The sequence below is a fragment of the Chaetodon auriga genome, chromosome 2 (assembly GCF_051107435.1).
Source record: "Chaetodon auriga isolate fChaAug3 chromosome 2, fChaAug3.hap1, whole genome shotgun sequence".
In the NCBI taxonomy this organism is placed as follows: Eukaryota; Metazoa; Chordata; class Actinopteri; order Chaetodontiformes; family Chaetodontidae; genus Chaetodon; species Chaetodon auriga.
Window position 1 is genome coordinate 28,514,995 of NC_135075.1, and position 23,297 is coordinate 28,538,291.

Consider the following 23,297-nt stretch of genomic DNA (forward strand, 5'->3'; position numbering starts at 1 on the left):
GAACACATGCAGTGCTGGAAAGTAACTAAGCACATTTACTCAAGTACTGTGCTTTAGGACAACTTTGACGTACTTTACTTGAGTATTTCTATTTCAAACTACTTAAATTTCATTATGTTTCAGAGGAAAATACTCTACATTTACATCCCATCTGCATCTGTTTTGTTTATCTGACAGCTGATCAATAGTTTACATCTAAAGCAAATGATCAGCAGTGGGTTAAAACAGAATGAAAAAAATCAATAACGCTGATCCAGTTAGCCTAACACAACAATAAAAGATCATACAACTCTGACACACGACGAGTATTTCTACATATTTTCATCCCTTTGTACCTACAAATAAAGTGACGAATGCAGGATTTTTACTGGTAATGAAGCACACTGGTGTATCGCTGCTTTTACTGAATTAAAACATCTTATTTCCACAAACACATGAACGAGTGACGCAGTTATCAGCAGGTCAGTTAGAAAAATCTGTGACTGTCTGCGCCTGAGCTGACCCCTCATCAGGTCACGACCCAACAACTGAGAACCTCCATCCTGAACCCCATCATGTCTGTCTGCTCCTGTGAGGACTCAACATGACACACACACACACACACACACACACACACACACACACACACACACACACACACACACACACAGACATGCAGCACTACGCCCCAGACAGATAATTATATTTCCAGTATCAAACTATTCTCTGAGGACTATAATGCTCGACTGCTCAGCCTTATGTGACTCTGACACACACACACACACACACACACATTCACGCACACACCCACAGGAAGTTACTCAAGCCGGCTGTAATTTCATTCAGATGCTCTGTTCTCTTTGTGTGTGTGTGTGTGTGTGTGTGTGTGTGTGTGTGTGTGTGTGTGTGTGTGTGAGGACAATGGGAAACACTTTGGAGTACACGGTCGCCATCTGGTGGCTGGCAGAGGTAACTGCCGCTCGCTGAGGAAGAAAGCTGGAGTTTCTTGTGGAAGAGGTGAATTTATATGGAAGAGAAACTTTGATTTTCAGGAATTTCACAGTTACAAAACATAACAGTGAAGAAATACATGTTTTTAGGATGAATGAATGAACGATGGGCGAAGCAGCAGAAAGAGTCTGCAGCTCTGAGGCTAACGTGCTGCTAACACGGGGGCTAACCTCCATATTTCACATCATGTCGTGCTCCCTGACATGTGAGACTGATCCCGTTTCCTGGTTATGAAGAGCTGGACTGAAAGCATCAGGATGACTGACGGTGACGTAACTCTGGCTGACTGAATGTAATCAACCAATCTGGTTTAACGTGACGCCATCAGACACTTTCAGATTAAAAGCACAGTGAGGGCCAGGCGGACGCTTGAAGCTGGTGTATTTAACATTTATTTTCTGTCATTTTAAAAACTGTTTGAGGACAATCAAAATATAAATACATTTCTCTCTCACACTCATCCACACACGCGCTGCAAATGGCATCAGAACACACTCACATACATACATACACGCACACACACACAACCCCTGCCCCTGATTCAGATGTTAAAAGGTGCAACGATGGACCGTCGACGGACACATCAGGAGCCTTCATGATCAAACTGCATCATCCAGATGGACACAGACGGAGGAGAAACACTGGACAGCTGACGGTCATCAGCGTGTCTCTTTTCAGCTGTAATACTCTGAACTGCAGGGTCTGGCGTCCTCACGTGTCTTCAGTTTTTGACCTGTGACGTGTCTGAATAGAGGGACATCGTCACTGGGACAAAGTCTTCCAGCGGCAGGAAGCGAAGCGTCGTTCTAGCTCGTTCCGGACAGACAGAAACAGAAGAACAGGAGGCGCCTGTTTTTTTCTAAACACAGCTTTTAAAAACTCCTGTCATCTATTTGGATAGTTCAAGTTATCCTGTCATGTGGTAAAGCAGAGACGGCAGGATGACGCCCTGGTGTGGCCTTCAAGGACACCAAACATCTGATATTTGATGACAAACTATGCTGTTGTTAAAAATCCAACTCAAAGCCAACATGGACATCCTGTGGAGGAAAAGTGTCCATGAGGCGCTTCGACACGTTCAAGAAACCACAACTTTGACCAGAAATGATGTTTTGATTGACACTTGAAATGAGCACTGCTGCTTCGGTCTGACGTTACAGAGCAGCAAAGTCTGGAAACTGAATCCTTAAAGCTCAAAACTCAGAAACGTGACAGACGACGCCTCACAGAACACCAAAGACTCTCCATCTTCTCAGGAAGAACAAGCACAGACCGACCGTCTGCTGTCATACTGAAGCGACACCTGACACCTGTGACTGCTGCTGTCAAGACCTATTTTGATCAAATCTGAATATTTTGGGTTACTGACATGTTGACGGTGGACTTTGGGACCTTGTGAGGGGCTTTTTTTTTCAATATTAACTGACATTTCTGAGACCAAACGATCGAGCGATCAAAGAATAGATTAATGCATCATGAGAAGAACCTGCAGCTCCATTTGTTCCCCAGCAGACTGATTAAAAGCACCTGCAGCCTTCGACACTGATGCTGTGGCGTGCAGGTGAGAGGAGCTTCTGACGTCCAGTGAGACTCCTGCATTTTGCATTTCCAATCCTCCTTGAATGCACCAATAATTCCAGTTTTGCAATAAAATCTGTAACATCACATAAACTACGCTTGATCTGTAGCTAACAGGCCAAAACAGGTGAAACATGAGCGCAGTCAGAGTCAGAAAACGTCCTTTTAACCCACAGTCTCACCCCGGCTGAGTCTGTTTCTGTCTGTCTCACACTCTGGACGGTCGAAATCGGCTGAAAATCAACACAGAGGTGAAGATCAAACCGGCAGAAACATCTGGCTCTCATATGGTGACTCAACACGTGAGCGGAGCCGACAGTCAGCATCGAGCCGGCGTTTACGCGCAGTCTTCTGGCGGTCTGGAGCTTCCTGCTGCCTCCCTGTCGGCCCTGTCATTAACTCCCGGGCCACTGGAGGAGGATCAGCATCTGAAGAGACTGGCTGCATTATCCTGCTTTAACATTCCCGACTCCCACAGACCCAAAGAGGGAAAAAAAGCCCACATAAGCGTATCGTTTGACGGCGTCTAAAAGGGCAGATTGTGTTCTGTTCCCCCACAGAACTAAAGAAAGAAACAAGCAGAACAGAAGCAGCCCTTTCCCCTATATTTAAAAAAATCGACTTAATCTGACACCGCAGGGATTCACATGGTGTTTAGTCACTTCCCTCCTTCCTCTGAGGCAGTGGTGGATGTGTCTGTACAGTATTTACACTCCTGCATACGTAACAAAAAGAGGTAAAATCATAAAAAGTCAGAGGGTCATTTTGTCGGTTCGGGAGGCAACGGCGCCTGAATTCAGGCGGCAATCAACTGAAACATTAAGAGTCAGGAAACTGAGGATGGACGCAGAGGAGGAGGAGGAGGAGGAAGAAAGGCAGAGTGAAAACCGTGTCATGAAATCACAGGAAGCTGCAGCGGGAGCTTCATCTTCATATTCCAACAAATGAGCTTGTCGTCTTTGTGCCTCAGCTGCCTCTTGAAGTCTGGGTCTGGATTATCCGTGCACGCTGCAGGCCTTCCGTGATTCTCAACCTCTGATCTGCCGTTTAATCTCATTCCTTTAAAGCCACTATGTGTCAGATTTGAGCACATTTGTGTTGACCAGCTGGATAACGCTGAGAGCAACGCAGGCTGCACCAACCTCCACCTTTTTTCTCCTTTTTTTATGTTTATTTTTTGACAAACGTACAAAAATCCGACACATAGCGGCTTCAAATCGAGCCGGGACAGACGTCTGCCTGCGTAGTGTGCTTAGATCAGCCTGTTTCAAGTATCTTTAAGGGAACACGTCGCCCAAAATGTTTTTCAGTACCGGGTGGATCCTTCCTCTCATTCATGGAGGGCAGAGCTTCAGTGGAAGAACATCAGAAGTCCGTCAAAGACTCAAAACGTTGCTGCTCTTTGAGGTGAAAAGACCAAAACCAACAGCGTGCTGCTGCTCCGAGTCCACTGGGTCCTGCTGGAGACACTCAGGATGTTTTTCCAAAGACCCATAAACAAAACAATGATTTTGCTGAAATTACTCAATAACTTTCCTGTAATCTTGAGAAAACATCATCTGTGTCCCATCAGGCTTTCAGTGGTTCTGCTGAAAGAGATCATCCAGCATGGGGTGAGCACATGATAAGAAAACTACAGATTCTGGGCGACGTGTTCCTTTAAAAAGCCTCCCCGCCGTCTCATCCTCACCACAGGTGCTCTGACCAGCGTTCAGAAGTTCCCTTTCTCCTCGAAGAAGCTTCTAGAGGCCGGGTCTGAACCGGGGAGGCGTCCTCCTCTCTGCTCGAGTTCAATCTCAAAATCAAAAACCTGAATCTGACTCCTGTTGGCATCGAATTTAACGGCGGAGAGCGAAGTTCCTGTCCGGTTCCTCTCCACGTCAGAAAAAGAGAAAGAGGAATTAAAAATGTGGCTGATTTCAAACCTCTCTGTCTCGCTCAGTGCGACAGAAAGACTGAAGGAAAACAAACTGTTTGCTTCTGTTGCCAAACTTCTCCCCCCGTCTGTCTGTCTGTCCCTCTTCTCTCTGTCTCCGGGTCCGTGTCTTGGTCTGTGTTGCACCGTTGGAGGCCAGCGGGGGGCGCTGTTAGGACGCCTTGCCCAGCTCTATCTTCTTCTGGATGACCCGAGCCGAGTGGTAGATGAGCGAGTCGATCAGACCGGCCACTGCAGGAGTCCAACAGACAGGAAGCGAGAGAGGAAGAGTCAGATTTCATCCAAATCGTTCAGACTTCAGCTCATGTTCACATTTTATTCTGCTGTACATCATCAGGTAACACAAATGAGAGGGGCTCACCTGTGAATACACCTCCGATAATGGCACAAACTCCTGTTAAGAAGTGTGTGAACGATCTGAACAGAGAGAGACAGAGATGAATTCAGGAATACGAGGTCACACTTGGATTTTTCTGATCTAACTTAAATCACCCTTTGTAATACTACTTAGTGTCTGGTTGTTGTTTTCTGATCTGGTTGCTCCAAAATCTTTGCATATTGAACAGCTCATTTAAATATTGAAATCTCCTCGACTTTTAGCTTAGTTATATAAAATGCACTTTACAATTACAGTTAAACTAGTCACGAGAGGGCAGTGAAGTTCTGTAACTGGCAGCTTTCATGATGCGAGCTCCTCCTCCTCCTCTCCTACCTGTGTTTCTCTGTGAATTTAACCATCATTGGTGACAGCTCGTATAAAACAAACACCCCCGGCAGCCCCTGGTCCCCCACGAGCCCGTTGGCCACTTTCTCATGCCTGGTGACTGAGAACTGGTTTGTTTTTACCACCTGAAAGAACAAAATGGTGGAGAAACACTGTGAATGACCCGCTGATGTTTGCTTTACGGTACAAAACATGGTTTGAATTCATTCAACGTAATTTCATTTCAGGGAACAAATGTAAACTCACATCTCCATCCGTTTTCACATAGATGGTAGGAACAATTTTCACAAAATACTGGTACATCATTGATGCTGTGGGGATAGAAAGGAAATCCTTGTTGAGCTAAAACATGAATGCAGACACGCAGAAGACACTCGAGATCATCAAGACTGCTAATAATCTCTCATGTACAAAGAACAAACGGCAATTTAGAGCATTAGTTAGAATAAGACATTACAGATCAAATGCATTGAGAACGGGGTAAATAATGAAATAACGCCAGTACTGAAGTGAACCACTGGTGGCGCTGTTCACATCTCCTCCACGTCCTTTGCCCTCTTTAATCGCTTCCTCTGTCCGGTTCTCCTTCCTCTATCCGGTTATGGAGGTCTGCTAGTCAGACATTTAAACGCAGCTGGGCTCGAAAATACGACAAACCTCCTTTTAGGAACCAGGAAACCAAACTTATTTTACACACACACAGTTCAAGGTAAGCTCATTTTCAGGCGAATTTTCGAGAATGTGTGAATCAGAGACTCAATCTGTCGGTGAAAAGTGTTTATCTGTCAAGGCCACGGGTGACGTTAGCCTGTTAGCATGCTATGCTAGCACAACAGACGACCTGGTTGGATAAGAAGTGAATTTTACATTACTAATGTCATTGCTTGATATTGTATAGTTAACGTTAAAAGACTACAATTCAAACAATCTGCTGGTTATTTTGTCCGTAAACCTTAATACAGACGTGCTCGCTGATGTTAGCCTAGCTTACGAGCTCATGTGCTAGCACTAACGTTACAGGTTTAGCAACATAGCTTGATTCACGTTCGCCCGCATTTTAACTGTCAAACATCTTTAGTTAAAGCAGCGTCACTAGCTAGCTATGATTGTTAGCTGAGTAACCATTAAACAGACAGAATGAACTTATAAGATAACATAGTGAAATAACTGACTCGTAGCATGAAAGATTCAAAGGTCAAATGTTTTTTACGAAGCTAAAATTTCTCAAACGGTAACAGATCTTTCAAGCACAACACATTGAATACTACATGTTAGTTTATTTACTCTATTTCGAGTATCCAGGGAGTTCAGGAGGAAACGAATCTCTAATCTGTCTTCTGTCAATCTTCCCTCTCCAGATGCCAGTGGCTGTAGGTCCATATGGCCAGACCCAGCCCAGCTGTTTCGACCGGGTCAAGATGGGCTTCATGATGGGGTTTGCAGTAGGAATGGCTGCTGGCGCCATGTTTGGCACTTTCTCCTGTCTCAGGTAAACCTAACGTACATCCAAAATATTCTGCCTTTATAGAAACAGTAACTGTGATTAAACTGAATGTGGACTTCCATTAAGACCAGCTGTTACAGTGCAGGAGCCATTCCCCCAAAACTTGATCAGTGCATCCCTAATACTGATGGCCACTGCTGACTTTATAAATAACCAATTTGATTATATGAATAATAACAGAGAGGAAAAGGAGCCTGTAAACTGTCCGCTCACTTCAGCTGTTAAATAGAAACGGTCTCTGCTGTCTCTAGGATCGGCATGCGTGGCAGGGAGCTGATGGGGGGAGTAGGGAAGACCATGATGCAGAGCGGGGGGACGTTCGGCACCTTCATGGCCATCGGTATGGGAATCCGTTGCTGAGGACGAGGAACAACCTCCTCCACAACACAACTGTACAGCTATGGGACTCTTCCAGTAAATACAACCACAGCTCTCTGTCTGCTCGATGCTGTCGCGCCCCCAACTCGTCTAGTTTTGTCAATAAAAGTTCACATTTGTCCAAAGGTTTTCAGAGTGGGTGTGTTACACTTTCTGATGCTGCTAACGTCCTGCTCAGACTCAAAACAGCAAAGTTCATCTGGAAGGAAAATCCCACCTGCAGCTCACTTTTCCCTCTCTGTGCAGTCCTATGTCGGTCTCCTGTCCTGTACCCTCTCTCTGATTGGTGTACACTGGTGCAAAATGCAGCTATAGACACGAAGCTTCTTCTTCTGAGGGTTTGACAAGAAAAACCTAAAGTCTCGTCCAGATGTATAAGACTGGTTGGGTCAAACCTCTCTTTATTTGTCTTAAATTCAGCCCTTGAACCTGTAACTACTTCTCCCAATGTTCCACATCCAACTGCAAAACAACTGTGGTTGAACTCACCGCTTAGGTGTGAGTCAGTGCAGTTCAATGGCAGCATATCTGTGCTTTGATTAACACAGATACTGTTATATTACTGGTTATATATAACCAATAAAAGCCCTTCTTTGTTGCTCACATGTCGTTATCAAGGACAACACACGTGGTCGTATTTTTTGGGTGGTGCATGGACGTCCATATAGACATGATAAGACTGGCATCACATGAAATGAGTTTTAGCAGGAAGCACTGAACTAAGCTTGGACACGATGAAATGTTAAAATCTGGTGCCAAATCATCCAAAACCCTCAGTTTGAACACCAAACATGCGTGTTGCACTGCTGCTTATCGTGTCATTCCTAAGCAGCATCACACTGGAAACGATGAAATTACTGACCTTGCGGTGCTGTGACGTTTGTGTCGTCCAGGGGGTTAACGATGCCGGGGTAATCTTTACCGAACGACAGGTGCTTTATCAGATGGGTCATGTTTATCTGCAGGATGACAGACAGATTAGAAGTCGACCGACTTCAGCAACTAACAGTAATTAGCAACATGCACGTCCATTAAAACGTCTTCATTCCCAGTTTACTGTGTTTGTTAAAGATCAGGGTATCAGGAGTGTGATGTGAGGACTCAAAGCAATGGACAGACAAAAGTCTTTAAAATATCAACTGGGGACATGCGATGTGAACAGTTTATACAGTATTACTTTACAGTCCTGTGGTCTCGACTTTTCTAAAATTCTATGTATAAAAATATATAAAAGTTAATGAAACTCAGGAAAGATCATCAGATGAACTGCTTACGTTGTCTAAGCCGAAACTCTGCAGGTCGTGTACTGCAAACACAAACACAACATCACTTATTAATTACAAATGCCCCAAAAACACATTAGTAAAGCAGAATAAGTGCATCCTAACAGATCTGTCAGAAACCTGAGTTATTGATCAGTTCCACTGATTCAGCTGTTCAGTCTGGATAGTTAATAAATGAAAGGCAGCAAATAAAGCTGAAGCCCACAGTCACACAAGTTCATCTCCAGAGTGAGTCGTCGCAAGTCGCACCTGTTCTCAGGGCGCTGTGGCTCTGACCTTTGACCTCCCTCAAATGTTTGTACTAAGAAACATTCCCGAGGTATTTAGTTTGAGACATATTTTGTTTAATTTAATTAAACACTGATTCAGAATGACATCAGGATGCCGCCAGGAATTCAGATTAGACGTCAAAGGCTGAATATGGAGGTTTGACACTTTACAGCAGCTTCACTGCCGTTTGTTAACCTGTTGGAAAGAACCGCAAATACACACAAACAAAAAGTTTCTGAGAGCTGCCAAACATTCAGTTCTGCTGTCAGTGTTTTCAGAGTTATGATCATCAGCTTCAATCAAGTTCACACTGAATGACACCAGAAGTTCAGCAGACACTCTCCTCGACTTCAGTACTTTCAAATAAAGTCAATTTCACTTGCAGCAACACGTTTCACAGACTGAAAGATGTGGAACGCTCCAAAAACACCTGTTTGGATCATTCCTCAGGTAAACAGGCTGATTGGTAACAGGTGAGAGGATCATGATTGGGTATGAAAGGGGCGTCCTGGAAAGGCTCAGTCGTTCATAGAAGATGGAGCGAGGTTCACCACTTTGTGAACACATGATTGGTTAAAGGAGATTAACACATGGACTCAGGAACACTTCTTCTAAACTGGCTGCATTCTGTTTTATTTCCAAATTACAACTTGAGTTGTAAATGTATATTTGCGATACTTTCCCATATATCAATAAACAGGTTACTGCACTGGACTGAGGCTGTTCTTCAGTGAAGTTTATGAAATTATAAAAACTGCACTTACTTTCCACAGCGTGCACTGCAGAAAGAAGAGAGAAGAGTCACTGTAACGATGCAGGTAGACAACAAACCATGTGATGCTGATGTGTGGGAGGGTGCCTGCAGGGGCTGCACAACACTGACAAAACGCTCATCTGAGTTTATTAAGACATGAAGACGAGGACGCATGAAGACGCAGCTTTTAAACTCGCCTCAGGCTTTTGTGCTCATGATTTGGTTCATTTCATTAAAAAGCTCAACTCAAATATATAAAATGATCAGCAGGCCTGAGGTTTTACAGAAGAGCACAATATCTCACTGAGGAGTATTTCCTGTCTGTATGACTTCTGTCATAATCGTGCAGCCCCGACACAGAGGTCAACTCTTTAAGGTGAGTCCAGACTAAAGGGAATAAGGACGAGGCTGATTGGCTTCAGCCGCGGCCTCATTTACAGTCGAATCCTCAGCACAAGTGATTCTTGTCTCTTGTTTCTGCTGCTAAGCATTCAAATGTAACGCAGAACAAAATAAATGAAATGCATTCAGTCAGATGCATTTGTCTCTCATCACAAAGCTGGAGATCAGAGGACGCTGCTGTCCTCAGGGAAGGAAACTAACAGCAACAGAGGTCAGCGGAGCTCAGACTTCAGCCATGTTTTATCAACCAACCAGATCTGCATCACGGTGGTCTGAACTGATGCTTTGGTATCTGATGAGTAATTTAACTGTGGCTCTTTTCCTGCTGCTGGAGAAGATTGATTTGAGCTTTTGATGGCCGGCTGCTGTTAATTTCCTGCTCTGGTTTAATGTGCGGATGAAGGAAACGTTTAGCAGGCGGACAAAATAGGACATTTTAATCAAGATAACAGCAAAGACCAACACTGACGATGGCAGAGCAAAAGTCAGCGGCAGTCAGAGAGGAAAGGAAATGTGAGGACACGGAGCTTTTTAGAGTTAATGTACAATGACGTGTTTGCTGATGTATGAGGTGATAACGTGTCTGTCAGTCAGAGCAGAGACAGTGAAGGAGCCTGATCACAGCTTCAAAGATGGTTCACTCTTTGACAGGAAAACAAATCTCACATTAAAATGGTCAAATTTACAGAATAAAACATGAATCAGAAGCGGCTGTACACGCCTTACAGCAGGCACGACTGCACTGCACTGATTCTCAACTCGATTCTTTTCAAACCAAACTACACTCTGATGAAGAATTAAGAAAAACGAGCTGAGCTGAGATTATTTTGTAAGCTTCATGCAGAATACACGAAACCTTTTCAAAATAAAAGATCAAGGCTTTTGCAGCCAACCAATTCCAGCGCTGGTGTTGCAGATTTAAGCAACGTCAGTCCTGAGTTTGATAACTTGAATACTGATGACTAAGCTCACTGAGGTCTTTGCCTTTGACTCAAATCACTCAGACATCTGCTCCGAAAACGTTCTGAAATGTGCTTCAATTTGTACCAGATCGCCTGCTGATTGAATAATAAAATGTTCAACGTGTTGACAGGTTTGAAACTGTGTCTTAACAGAATGAAGTCAATCATCTTTGAGCTGCTGCCCGACCTTCACCCGTGTGAGTCCAACATGTTTACGATTCAACTACAACGAATGTTCTCATTAATACTGATTCATTTATCAGATTGATAAAAGTCCTTGTTCGTGCATAAACATGTTTGAACTAAACTCACACTGATATACAGTGAAAACCTCAACATGCAATCAGACAGACTGCGTGCAGCCCTGAGCTGAATGAATGAATGTCAATGGGTGTGGATACATGGATCTCTGATGAGGACGATGAATGAACAGAGACTGACAAACACTGAGCAGTCAAAACGTTCCTGAACACCCCTTACTGAGCGTCACAGGCTTAACGCCGCGCTCACTCTGAACGCCTTTAAAGCTGCAGTAGGTAAGATGGAGAAGAGAGCAGACTTCGCCTGAAAATTTGAACCAACACATGTTCCACGTCACTCCCCCTCCCTCTCTGCTGCACTCACGCCCTGCCTCCAAGCCCCTCCTCCCTGCGGCGTCTGCATGGCTGCTGTAACGTTAGCCTTAGCATCAGAAACAAGCTAACTCTGCCCAGCCGCTACATCACAGTCGCTAACATAGGGTACGCACTGCGTACCACATTAGCTTTCTGTTTATTTGTTGTCGTAGCCGTATGTGCTGTTGTTGGCAGTGGCGGTGTGGGCAGTTCCTTCTTTGCGGGTGTCTGTTGCTCCTCCATAGCTTTCACTAACCTCCTGATGCCGCTCACAGAGCTGTTTGACTGAGCGGCAGCCGGCAGCATGAGCAGAGGGAGGGGGCAGTTCGCAGGTTCGCAGCGTGTGTGAGTAGTGATTGACAGATGTCAGACACTCCCTCAGACGCTCCTCTGGCTCTGATTGGTTGTTTTGTCTCGGTCGCAGTGGATTCTTGCAAAATCGCAGTAGGAGCAGTAGGTGGGACCAGTGGAGCCGTAATCAGTAATCAGTCCCATAAAACAGAAGAGTGTTGAGGCACAACACTCATTTTCTCTCAGACTTTACGACACTGGAGCGTCGTGTGTGATCTGAGTGTTTCACCCTCATTCAAAGACACACAGCTGTGTATCACCCTCACTACAGGTCGTTGCCACGTTACTTCCTGATAGTTGTGTGTGTCCTCACCTACCAAACAAAGACTAAATGCTTTTATTTAGAGACTTACTGCGAAGCCTCAGATCCAAACAGGCCTCTAAATCAGTCTATTAAAGGTCGGAGAGTTTGTCGTAAACTACACGGGGTGTTCAAAAACCTTTGAATGCTTCTCTGTGTGTGTGTGTGTGCAGAGTGGATAGACAGCAGGTCTTACCGTGCACGTGAGACTGCTGGAAACTTTTTCCTGGAGCGAAGTGGAAATTTCCTGCCACCTGAGGCACAAAGAGGAGGAGAGGGTAAATAAGAATAATCAAATGAATACAGTATGAGATATTATGTAGATATATATGATATTAATATAGTATTAGTATTAGAGAGAAGTCACAAATGAAGTAACAGTATTTTGAGGAGCTTGTGTTTTAAGAACACGTTGTGTGTTACGAAGCCTTTCCTGAACACACATGAACAGTTTTTTCGTGACGTGACTTCAGACTGCAGTCAGCGTACAGTGACAGCGATGACAGTCTGAGGAAGAGTTCAAAAATGTGTTTGTTCATTTTTTTCTGCTTTGTTTCACTGTGCCACTGCACACGAGAAATGTTTGCAAACCTCAGTCTAAAATCTCAACATATAATCATACCAATGGCATTTTGCAGCTTGATCTAATTGCTGTTTGTCAGCTGATTCCTGCCGTTCAGTCACATATCACAGAATTTTTATATTTCCACGTCTCAAAGTTTCCTCCAGACAGAAACACGACGGCTGCTCTTTAATGATCCACAGATCAGATCTGGTACCTTGTTGACCTCCAGGAAGCCGTAAACCTGGCAGCCCTCGTTCTTCTGCTCCTGCATCTTCTGTGTGAAGCCCTCCCTCTTACACTGCTCGATGGTGTCGGCGCTCTTGAACGCCCAGCCTCGCCGCCGGTACGCCTCCCGCACGTCATCGCAGGTGTTACAGCATCTGCACACACACACACCGGGCAGAGGCGAGGCGAGTAAACACGAGTGCGTACAAAAAACACAAAGAGAGAAGAAGCAGAGCCTGTGTGTGTGTGTGTGTGTGTGTGTGTGCGTGTGCGTGTGCGTGTGTGTGTGTGTGTGTGTGTGTGTGGGGCGTCTCACTTTAGGTCTTCAGTCTCAGCTCCGTAGCAGCTCTCACATCTGTTTGGGTCCAGTGTACTGGGGTCAAACACTTCATCATCGTCAGCCACACCGAGTTCTACAGGCAACACAAATCATCATCATCATCATCATCATAGTCATCATCATCCACCAACATGATTTAATTCGACCTCTCAGTCTAAAAAGGCTCTGGTAAAACCTTTTGATGCCATGGATTCCCTTGCATGTTAATGAAGCACCAGTTTGGCCTGAATGTCTGCCAGCAGCTGAGGATCAGTGTCAGAGGTCAAATGACTGAACGCAGAGTTAAGCCAATGTTTGTTTACCGTGTTTCTCGGCCTCCAGGGTGACAGGTTTGAGGTCTTTGTCCAGACGCTGTTTGAACAGATTGTGTTCAACGTCCAGCTGCTGCTCGCCGGCCACGTCCATCGCATCTATACTGAGATCTGAGTTTAAAAACAAAAGAGGGAAGGTGAGATAATCAACACGTGTCACGAGCCTGAAGCTGCTGGTTACAGCAGGGCTACTTACAGGCGCAGGGCATGTGAGGGAAAATGACGTCGATGTTGATTTTCAGCTTGTCTCCTCGCGACGTGTCGACGTACAGCTCAGGGTGAACCTGCAGGGACGAATTTTAATTCACACATTCAGCCAAAACAAAAAGCTTTAACTGAAATTATCTGATGCATCTCGCCATTGTTTGCACCAGAGCTGCAGAAGATTAGGCCTGATGTTCCTCCTTTCAGTCTACTGTCTAAACTCCTGCTGGCCTTATGAGCCACAACTGACCACAGCTTTGTCAAGTTTTTTGTCCATGATTCATTTGGTCCCAACACGTTCAAACGTTTGGGAAACAGTCAGTAGTTGCGCTGAATTGAAAACATGTCAAACTGTTATGGCCACTTATCAAGACAAACAACTACGAGCTACACAGTGATGAAGACGAGTGTTGCTGCCTACAGCAGGTTTAATGTTTGAGTGACTGGACTCAACAAACCAGCCTGACAGGAAGTGTATCCTGAAGCTGGAAACTGGTTTACGTTAACACCTGGCAGCTCTTATTATCATCATTATGTTAATTTTGGAAAATGTACAAATCTGTAACTTAAAAAAAAACTGAATACAAGCATTCAATAAGTTAAATTTAAGGCTTTTAAGACCTTTTTAGGCCAACAATTATCCATCAAATATATTAATGTATTGACATGATAAATGCAGGCATTTACATTTATATCACAATTGACAATATGGATAATTCCTCCTAAAATAATTAACTTGACCTGAACCCAGAAAAGTCGCACAAAATTGAAAATTGATGGAATAACCAATTAAAAATCCAGTTAAGAAGTTAATTATTAATTATATTTTGGCTAAAACTGACCCTTGTCCATTATGAGCTGATGAGCCTCTTAGCTGCTATCACTGACAGGACAAACAGCGTTTGCTGCACGTCTGACGGTGCCGACCATTAAAAAAAGGACTCACCGGCCTCCTGCGTCATTTCGGCCCACTAGAGGAGGATATCAAATCAGGCGATGTGGACATACTCACCTCTTTTGTGAGATAGTACTGCAGCTCAGAGACGAACAGGATTAGCATGATGACACCGCTGATGATTGTCACTGCAGACACAGAGGAAGTGTCAGAAATCAGACCAGCTCTTTTAAATCCGGGTTCAAAGTGTGAGAGTTTAAAAGGAAAAAGCCCTCAGATCCTCTTCTAATGGTTTGCAAAAACGTGTTCCTGCACGGTTGCAATTACAGATTAGGCAACATTAACATTATTAGTATTACAGCCTTTGTAGGATTAGCTTCCAGAAGCGGCTGCGCTGGGTTGTTTCCAACTCAGGTGATACTGTTTCCAGCTGTTTTAATCTAACTAAATATTCTACTTCAGTGCATTTTTGTTGGCGTTTAGCCGTTCAAAAACAACCTTTTCACTGCAGTAAGTGAACTTCTTGCTCCCATGCTTGCCGCACGGCACGGCTCGCTTACTGAAATCACCCAGCATGAGATTATTTTATAAACCCAAGGCTGCGCTGACTATTTCATCATTACTTTATGCCTTCTATAGAGAAGGCATTGATGAAACTGATCATTTAAATTAGAAGAAAACCGATTTAATTAACCAAAGTGAGGATTTTGTTTAAGAATTGTTTTGATTGTGATGATCTGAAGAAACTATGATGACAGGCATTCAAAGCTTTCCCTAAAAAACCTGGAGTGGCTTTGAATGTACACAAAAGCCATTTGGTACGGCCTTATCATCACTAATTTATTCCAGACCTGATACAGATACTTATTATATCTACATATATATACACATAGCATATATAGTTCACACATCATGACAGTTGCTCTACTTCACTTCATCTGCACAAATATTTGCACAATAGTCACTACAGTCTCAGGTATTATTATGTCGATTATTTATAAAGCTCTTATAATGTCACCTGTCTAATTTCTTACTTTATTTTCAATCCATTTCATTCAAACAGTTTATAGTTTACAGATTATTTAAGCACTTCACGTGTTTCCTTCCCCTGGCCTGTCTCTGTCCTGCTGTGGCATGTTAATGTCCCCCCGGTGATCAATAAAGTTTTATCTCATTTAAATCTAACGTTAACGCACAGCCGCAGTTTGTAAAACCAGCAGCACTAATGTTCAGCTGCAAAAGGGCTAAACACGCAAATCCACCGGAGCTGTCCTCAGCAGAAAACAGGCGATAAAAACGCCCCAAAGTTAGATGATTTGAAAGAAGTTTCTTTGAAAACTGGTCTGTTAATGTAGAAATCTGGATTTTTATAGCTAGCCTCGTTATGCTGCTCTATTATTGAACTGTAAATGTTAAACGTGTTTATTCTGCTCCCGTTCAGCCTCACTCAGCCTTATGAGGACAATGTCAAGCCTGTAACTTGAGGTATTTTTACATATTTTACAATTTAAAGGAGAAATTGCTCAGTTAGCCTTGTTGTTAGCCGCAGCAGCTAACAAGCTGTGTGTCTGAATGGCTGCTGCTCTCTGATAAATTAAAGCCTCTCACCGGTCGCTCCTCCCCACGTCTTCACCCGGAAATCCTCCAGAGTTTTGGGATAAGCGTCAAACTGTTTCAGTTTATTTAACGTGTCCATTTTCTAAACGAGAAAACCGCCGCTAAACACAAATGTTACCGACAGATTCCTGCACTCCAGACACACATCAGTCCTCCGCTTCCACTTCCGGGACACACGCGGGCCACGTTTGAACCAATCAGCGCCGGCCGCGTAATTTTGGTGCTTTTATTTTTTTCGAAATGCAAAGTAAGTAAGCACGCAACTAAAAAATAAAAGCAGAAATAAAAGCACTTAAAAATCAAAATATGCAATCTAAATGCACAAAGCAGCATGAAGGAGAGGTGAATTTCACTTACATGTATTTATTTATAGTTAATTTATAATTTATAGTATAACTATGTTGGTGTATGCTGGGATTTGTTTGAGTTGTTGCTATTTGCTTCAATTGCCTTTCTTAACTCCATATTTTATTAATGAAATTATTTCATCACAAGTTAACAACACAAACAATATATTATTAAAAGCTTGCTTGAATCTTTGCTTTTTTTTCCCTCTCTGATATCAAAAACTGTCACAGATCTTAACAGTAAAACACTAAAACACTGTGTACATAACAGTCATCGAACATACATCTTAATGGCTGTGTAAGGTGAAGCCATGCAAGTGACAGATCCAAGATTCAAACCCGTTAATTAGTTTTAATTAGACTTTGTACAGTTCAGAAAACAGAAACCTATTCACATATTAAAAACTTAATATTGCAGAGCATTAAACAGACTGATCCAGAGCAGATCTCATAACAAAGTCTGACCTCTACACGGCAGCATAAGGCCTGCTTCCTCATTTTATTTGATAGAGGAACATGTGTTTGTGATACCTGATTCTTTTCTTTAAAAATCCAGATAATCACAGATTCCAAAAAGTGTAAAATGACCGTTTGGGTGTTTTTTCATGACATGTGGAAGGAGGAAAGGAAGAAGGACAAAGGCTGGTAAATTTACATGTCAACAGCCAAAACAAGTTCATCAGTGTCACTCCTCCTCTTCCTCCACATCAAGCTGGAGGCGAGAGGCGAGCCGCTGGGCGAGCTCCAGGTGACCTCGCACATCCTGCTCGGCTTCCTGTTCACCTATGACCTCGCGCCTGACCCCGAGGTCTGCCACAGCTGTCTGAACCAGCTGCAGACGAGTTTCTCTGAGGGAACGCCTCAGCTTGGCCCGCCGGTTCTGAAACCAGATCTGTGAGAGAAGAGGTTAACGATGAGGAAAACATTTGAATTATCATCTATTTATGAGTATTTCTTATTCTAAGTGTGAAGGTGAGAACGTGTGGTAAATATAAGATGGCACATTTCATTTTCCTTTTTGACAGTTTGAGAAGTGTCTATATCTGCAGGCTCGCACCCATTTTAATAAACAACACCCTCTGAGGTCTTTCCCAAACCTAACCAGGTGGTTTGGGGGTCTAAACCCGACTGTTCTGTGGGTGCCTCGTGAAGTAGTCGTGTCCTGTGAGTCCACACATAGGCTGCACAGTTTAGCCGATGATGCCATTTTGCTTTTGAATGCTCCTTCTTACTGCGTCATCAGCGTTTGCTAAACTGGACCAGTGGAGCTGGCAACAGTGTTTTACAAGAAGTAATCTTCATCAGTGATCTTCTTCAGCTCTCTTCATGTCAGAATACATTTTGAGTTAAATTGTCAGCGTGTGCGGTCTGAACCTGTATTCGGTCCTCATCCAGGTCGAGCCTCCCTGCCAGCTGCTCCCTCAGCTGGATGCCTGGATAACAGTTCACCTGAAACACTCTCTCCAGTACATTCACCTGCACGCGCACGCACACACACACACACACACACACACACACACACACACACACACACACACGAAGACAAAGCTCGTTGGACGTCCTCAGCTTGATGACATGAGTGAACTCAGACACTCCTTTCTTAGGGTCTATTTGTCTGACTGACTGACTGACTGACTGATTACCTGGCTGTTGGTGAAGGCAGTGCGCGGTCTGCGCCCGATGTACCAGTTTGATGTCGGCCGGGGAGACTTCTGCCTCTGAGGATGATGATGATGATGATGATGCTGTTGATAACAGTGTTGTTGTTTTGAACGCACACTGTTTCCTGTGCTCTCCTTCTCTGCTCCGATCTCTGGATTCACAGGAAACACAACAGAAGAAGACAAATAATCAGTTTATTCTCACAACATTTCCAGTCCAATTAAATTAGGCTATTACATCCTAGACCCAACAGATTTTACACCTATTGATATATATTAAAAACCTAAATATGGTTTACTGACGGTATACTCAAAAGTGATACTTTTAATATTTATATATCTAAAAGAAAAAAGTTTGCTGCATCACTCATATGCATGAAACACTGACGTTTAGTTTTAGTTTAGTACATAAAAATACTGAACTGAGGAGCCATGTAGTCAAAAGTAGATTTTCACACCACCAATTTTACCTTTACATACAGTGACAGCACTGCACAGGATGGTGGAGCCATGTCTCATTTACATTTATATCAAACTAAAAGGTGTACGTGTGCGTAATTATAATTTTGCTTCATCTGAACTGGAAAACTCCCAGACTCAGACAGCTGGTGATGCATCAATAAGAAACAGACTGTAGCTCCTCACCTGCCCAGGGTCGGTGGAGTTTCAGGCAGTTTCCAGGTCTCTCCAGCTCCAAACCAAGAATCCGCTCGATGGAAAACGCCGGCCTGCTTTCTTGTGTCACAGGAGCCACGATGGACGCCATAATGATTGATCACTAATTGATCAGTTAACAGCCCTGAAAGCAGACAACAAAAACAAAAAATAATTCCATAAATTGGTTTTCTTTTAGTAAAAATCTTGTCGACAGTGAAGGTCCTACGCTGTGGAGCCGTGGTCTAAAATCAACTGAGGGGGTGAAGTTAAGGTACGTGTGAAGCAGCAGGAACACAAACTGCTACCTGCTGGTTTAAATGGGAGTGGAGGATTTACACTGGCCACCAATTAGAATTAAGAAGTGTTTTTCCATGTGAATGAGATCCCCTGAGGTTCCATACAGCAGCTAATCTGCTGTGTGTGTGTGTGTGTGTGTGTGTGTGTGTGTGTGTCACTGAGGGACAACATATTTAAATTTTCAGTTTACTTAGTGCCACAATCAAATGTCCCAACCCTGAAAAAAGAGAGTATTTGCAAACTTTGCAGCTTTTGTGAGCATGTGAGTGTGTGTGTGTGTGTGTGTGTGTGTGTGTGTGTGTGTGTGTGTGTGTGTGTGTGTGTGAGTTTTCCCTTGTGCGACACACTGTATGAGTGTATGTGTGAGATTAGGATGAGGATCCTTTCTAAAAACCGTCACCAGTGTCACACAAACACAAAGCATAACTGCGCCCTTTTCTTCTGAATTACCAAAGTAGAAAATCAGTTTAGTTTCCACACTTGAAAAACGTCCGTCCTCCTGCTGCAAGCCTGCGACGGAGTTTAATCTAATAATAATAACGATGATAACGATGGCAATAATAATGATCCTGTGAGATCCGCTAATGCTATTAGCCTAATCTGTGTGTGTTGTGATGCAGATGAAGCTCATAGCGTCTGAATGCAGGTTGGAGCAGCAGGGAGGAAAACCTTTTCAGAGCCAGATTAGCTCCTAATGAAGGCCTGAAGGAGCTTTAAACTAACAGCACACTTGTTTATTTAAGTGTCAGTGAAAGGCAGCATGGATGTACGGATGTGATGACGACAGGCAGACAGGAAGGCCACTGAAACGCTGCTTCAGTGTGACTGGAGGCATGAAGCTGAAGGACTGTTTGAGCATTGAGAAACAGATGAGAGGATGGCTGTCAATCTCACGTCTGTCTGTTAAATACAAAGGTGGAGGAAGGAGGCCGTTATTTTGACTTAAAGGGTGGAAACGGGGGCACAGCTCGCTCGGCTTTGTCTAGACTTCAAAAACACACCAACCACACCTTTAAAGCCCACTAATTAACACGTTGTGTCTAGTTTTAACCTGCACATTAACACAACTGTAAAAACAACAATTTGTGGTTTTAGGGGGAGTTGAAGACGAGTTCTTGACAGTTCATCCGTCCACCCAGTACGTCTCTGCAGCATCTCCGGCTGGAGCGCAGCATGTAACATGGTAACAAACCTGGCAACCTCACAGTGATGTGAAGAGAGCTTACACAGGTAAGAGGTCCCATGAACACTGACAGCATTGTTTCACGTAAGTGTTACAACAAGTAGCATCACAGTGATGTAAGTTCAGCTTAAATGAAAACTAATCTGCCTCTTAATGTTCCCAACCGCCGGTAAAAGCAGGACATACACAAATCTACAGATTCACAGATTTAAAAGTCGCAGCACTCCGACTCCACTAAGCCGAACACTCCCTCTCTATGAAGAGGGTCCACCTACATCTCAACAGAATCCAGATGGTCTGCTGTCCTGTCCCCACCGTGGTGGAATGACCTCCCTGTTGGCATCGGGACAGCAGAGACTCACTTTTCCCTTCACGGACTGAAAGCTCATCTGTTCAGACTGCACCTTGGCCCATGGAAAGAGGAGAGAAAACTGTTTCTCTTGCACTTGAAGCAGTTCATCTCTTTCAAAGAAGCTGATGCACTTGCATGATTCTTGCAATTTTTGTGTTGAATCACTTATTCTAAGTCGATAAAGCTAAAAAATGGAATGTAATGGAAGCAGAGAAGCTTTGGGCATCCAAGCAGGATGCCTCTGGATGCTTAAATTGCAGGTTTTCCAGGCACATCCAATGAAGGGAAGACTTTGAATATGCTGCAGACATTAGATCTTCCTTCTGATGGTTTGGTAACTCCTCAGGATCCTGACATGGCTGAGGGGGAGGACTTCTGGGCAACCTTGAGAGCCCCTCAATGCCCAATGTTGGAATTAGGTCACCTGCATCTGACCATTTGAGTAATTTTCCAAAAACTGGCGATCCTTTGCGACCACGCTGGCAAGGTGTGAAAGTAACATGGGTTTCAACTCTCTCAAGGTCTTTCTTCACAAAACTGCTGCTCTCACTTTTTGATTGGACAAATTGTGCAAGAAAGGACTTGTGGTTGGAACCATGTTGCTCTGGCATTACCTCATCATGGGAATTTGTAAATGTATTGTAATGAGGGAAGAGAATACTTAGAATACCTCATTAAAGCTCCACCCCTTACCTGACACACCTGAGACATGCCAGGAAGAGTTTGTCATTCTTCCTCATTAACGCATTGACAAAATTAACAGCAGACAAGATTCACCTTCAGCTCAAACTAACAGCAACCCCTGAGAGAGGACATCTAGAAGAGGGACTGCCAAAATACTTCATCTACAACCTGATCCAACACCTCACACTGAATTTGACTTTTACAAAAAAAAAAACACACCTCAAAGTGAAAGTAAGTGTCGTGCGGAGCCACAAGTGACTGTTTTCAGCTTCACTGGAGAGAAAATGTTGTCCAGATCAGAGGAGGACCTCATCTGCTCTGTCTGCCATGACATCTGTGAAGACCCTGTTGTCCTGACATGCAGCCACAGCTTCTGTAAGGACTGTCTGAAGAGATGGTGGGCACAGAAACAAATACAGGAGTGTCCAGTATGTAAGAGAAGATCGTCAAAGAGTGAACCACCTTGCAACTTGGTGTTGAAGAACCTGTGTGAAACGTACTTGCTGAAGAGAGATCAGAGATGTTCAGAAGGGTCTGAGGCTCTCTGCAGTCTGCACTCTGAGAAACTCAAACTCTTCTGTCTGGACCATCAGCAGCCAGCGTGTGTGGTCTGTCTATACTCAGAAATACACACTGGGCACAGATTCAGACCCATCGATGAAGCTGCACAGGATCACAAAGAGGAGCTCAAGAACTCCCTGAAGCCCTTACAGGAGAAGCTGAAGCTCCTTGAACAAGTTAAAGGAAACTGTGATCAAACAGCAGAACACATTAAGGTCCAGGCCCGACACACAGAGAGGCAGATTAAAGAGCAGTTTAAGAAGCTTCACCAGTTTCTACAAGAGGAAGAGGAGGCCAGGATCACTGCTCTGAGGCAGGAAGAGGAGCAGAAGAGTCAGATGATGAAGCAGCACATTGAGACTCTGAGCAGAGACATATCAGCTCTTTCAGACACAGTCAGAGCCACAGAGGAGGAGCTGAGAGCTGAAGACGTCTCATTCCAGCAGAGCTACAAGGCTGCAGTAGAAAGAGTCCAGCAGCGCCCCCTGCTGGATGATCCACAGCTGGTCTCAGGAGCTCTGATAGACGTGGCCAAACACCTGGGCAACCTGACCTTCAACATCTGGAAGGAGGAGATGGTCTCCTACACTCCTGTGATTCTGGACCCAAACTCTGCTCATCCAGAACTCATCCTGTCTGAAGATCTGACAAGTGTGAGACGAGGGGAGAGACAGAAACTTCCTGACAATCCAGAGAGGTTTGGTTCCTTCATCTCTGTCCTGGGCTCTCAGTGCTTTGACTCAGGGACTCACAGCTGGGACGTGGAGTCTGGAGACAATACAGAGTGGTTTGTGGGTGTGGCAGCAGAGTCTGTCCAGAAGAAGGGAAAGCGTCCATCTCGTCTATGGGGAATAGGATACTATAATGGTACACACAGCGCTTGGAACTGGTCAAGTCCCTACACAGTTCTCTCAGTGAAGAAGCTCCAGAGGATCAGAGTTCATCTGGACTGGAACAGAGGACATCTGTCGTTCGCTGATCTAGACACCAACACACACATACACACCTTCACACACACTTTCACTGAGAGGCTGTTTCCATTCTTTAACACCATAAATACACACCCACTGAAGGGAATACCAGCGATGGTTTCTGTACAGCCTAATGCAGACAGACATTAGCTCCCTCTGCTGGCAGAGGGGTGCAGATACAGAATAAAAACAGATCTTCTCAGTGAAGCCAGTTTACTGTCACAGTTTCAAAATTATTTTGTTTACACTTTATTTAGTTACAAATAATCTGTAAGAACTAGTTTGTGCTGCAGTTTGTTTAATTTAATGATTCATAAGTCTGCACTTAGTTATAACCAGGATGAGCTTGAAAGCAGCTTGCATCTTTGAAATTGGTTGAA

At 44.0% G+C, this 23,297-nt stretch overlaps 3 protein-coding genes and 1 pseudogene across 4 annotated transcripts; 2 read left to right on the forward strand and 2 right to left on the reverse strand.

Annotated features, from left to right (window-relative positions):
- Positions 1-1,364: 1,364 nt before the first annotated feature.
- On the reverse strand, positions 1,365-16,380 carry ergic3 (ERGIC and golgi 3). 2 transcript variants are annotated; one of them, XM_076745287.1, is made up of 14 exons: positions 16,196-16,380; positions 14,705-14,775; positions 13,685-13,772; positions 13,480-13,599; positions 13,154-13,250; positions 12,827-12,992; positions 12,244-12,301; positions 9,428-9,442; positions 8,385-8,416; positions 7,973-8,069; positions 5,475-5,539; positions 5,217-5,353; positions 4,866-4,921; positions 1,365-4,735 (listed from the first exon to the last, which is right to left on the reverse strand). In XM_076745287.1, exons 1-14 carry the CDS (start codon positions 16,281-16,283, stop codon positions 4,656-4,658), a joined length of 1,170 nt encoding a protein of 389 aa, XP_076601402.1. In that variant the 5' UTR covers positions 16,284-16,380; the 3' UTR covers positions 1,365-4,655. The 2 variants fall into 2 exon arrangements, with proteins under 2 accessions (XP_076601402.1, XP_076601410.1); XM_076745295.1 differs by lacking the exon at positions 9,428-9,442.
- romo1 (reactive oxygen species modulator 1) lies at positions 5,808-7,235 on the forward strand. Its single transcript, XM_076745308.1, has 3 exons — positions 5,808-5,937; positions 6,587-6,717; positions 6,984-7,235. The coding sequence occupies exons 2-3, from the start codon at positions 6,587-6,589 to the stop codon at positions 7,090-7,092; spliced, it is 240 nt and encodes a 79-aa protein (XP_076601423.1). The 5' UTR covers positions 5,808-5,937; the 3' UTR covers positions 7,093-7,235.
- An 856-nt stretch (positions 16,381-17,236) lies between the features above and the next one.
- On the reverse strand, positions 17,237-18,978 carry hesx1 (HESX homeobox 1). The gene is made up of 4 exons (XM_076747930.1): positions 18,858-18,978; positions 18,195-18,364; positions 17,926-18,027; positions 17,237-17,443 (listed from the first exon to the last, which is right to left on the reverse strand). Exons 1-4 carry the CDS (start codon positions 18,976-18,978, stop codon positions 17,237-17,239), a joined length of 600 nt encoding a protein of 199 aa, XP_076604045.1.
- A 2,691-nt stretch (positions 18,979-21,669) lies between these two features.
- On the forward strand, positions 21,670-22,973 carry LOC143331236 (E3 ubiquitin-protein ligase TRIM35-like; annotated as a pseudogene).
- Positions 22,974-23,297: the final 324 nt, after the last annotated feature.

Coding starts and splice junctions, on each gene's coding strand:
- romo1 (XM_076745308.1), top strand. CDS start 6,587: ATGCCAGTGGCTGTAGGTCCATATGGCCAGACCCAGCCCAGCTGTTTC. Junction 6,718..6,983: donor GGCACTTTCTCCTGTCTCAG/GTAAACCTAACG, acceptor TGCTGTCTCTAG/GATCGGCATGCGTGGCAGGG.
- ergic3 (XM_076745287.1), bottom strand. CDS start 16,283: ATGGACACGTTAAATAAACTGAAACAGTTTGACGCTTATCCCAAAACT. Junction 13,600..13,684: donor CCCTCACATGCCCTGCGCCT/GTAAGTAGCCCT, acceptor TTTTAAACTCAG/ATCTCAGTATAGATGCGATG. Junction 13,251..13,479: donor CCTGGAGGCCGAGAAACACG/GTAAACAAACAT, acceptor TGTTGCCTGTAG/AACTCGGTGTGGCTGACGAT.
- hesx1 (XM_076747930.1), bottom strand. CDS start 18,978: ATGGCGTCCATCGTGGCTCCTGTGACACAAGAAAGCAGGCCGGCGTTT. Junction 18,365..18,857: donor ACTCCACCGACCCTGGGCAG/GTGAGGAGCTAC, acceptor CTGTGAATCCAG/AGATCGGAGCAGAGAAGGAG. Junction 17,444..17,925: donor TGGATGAGGACCGAATACAG/GTTCAGACCGCA, acceptor CTTCTCTCACAG/ATCTGGTTTCAGAACCGGCG.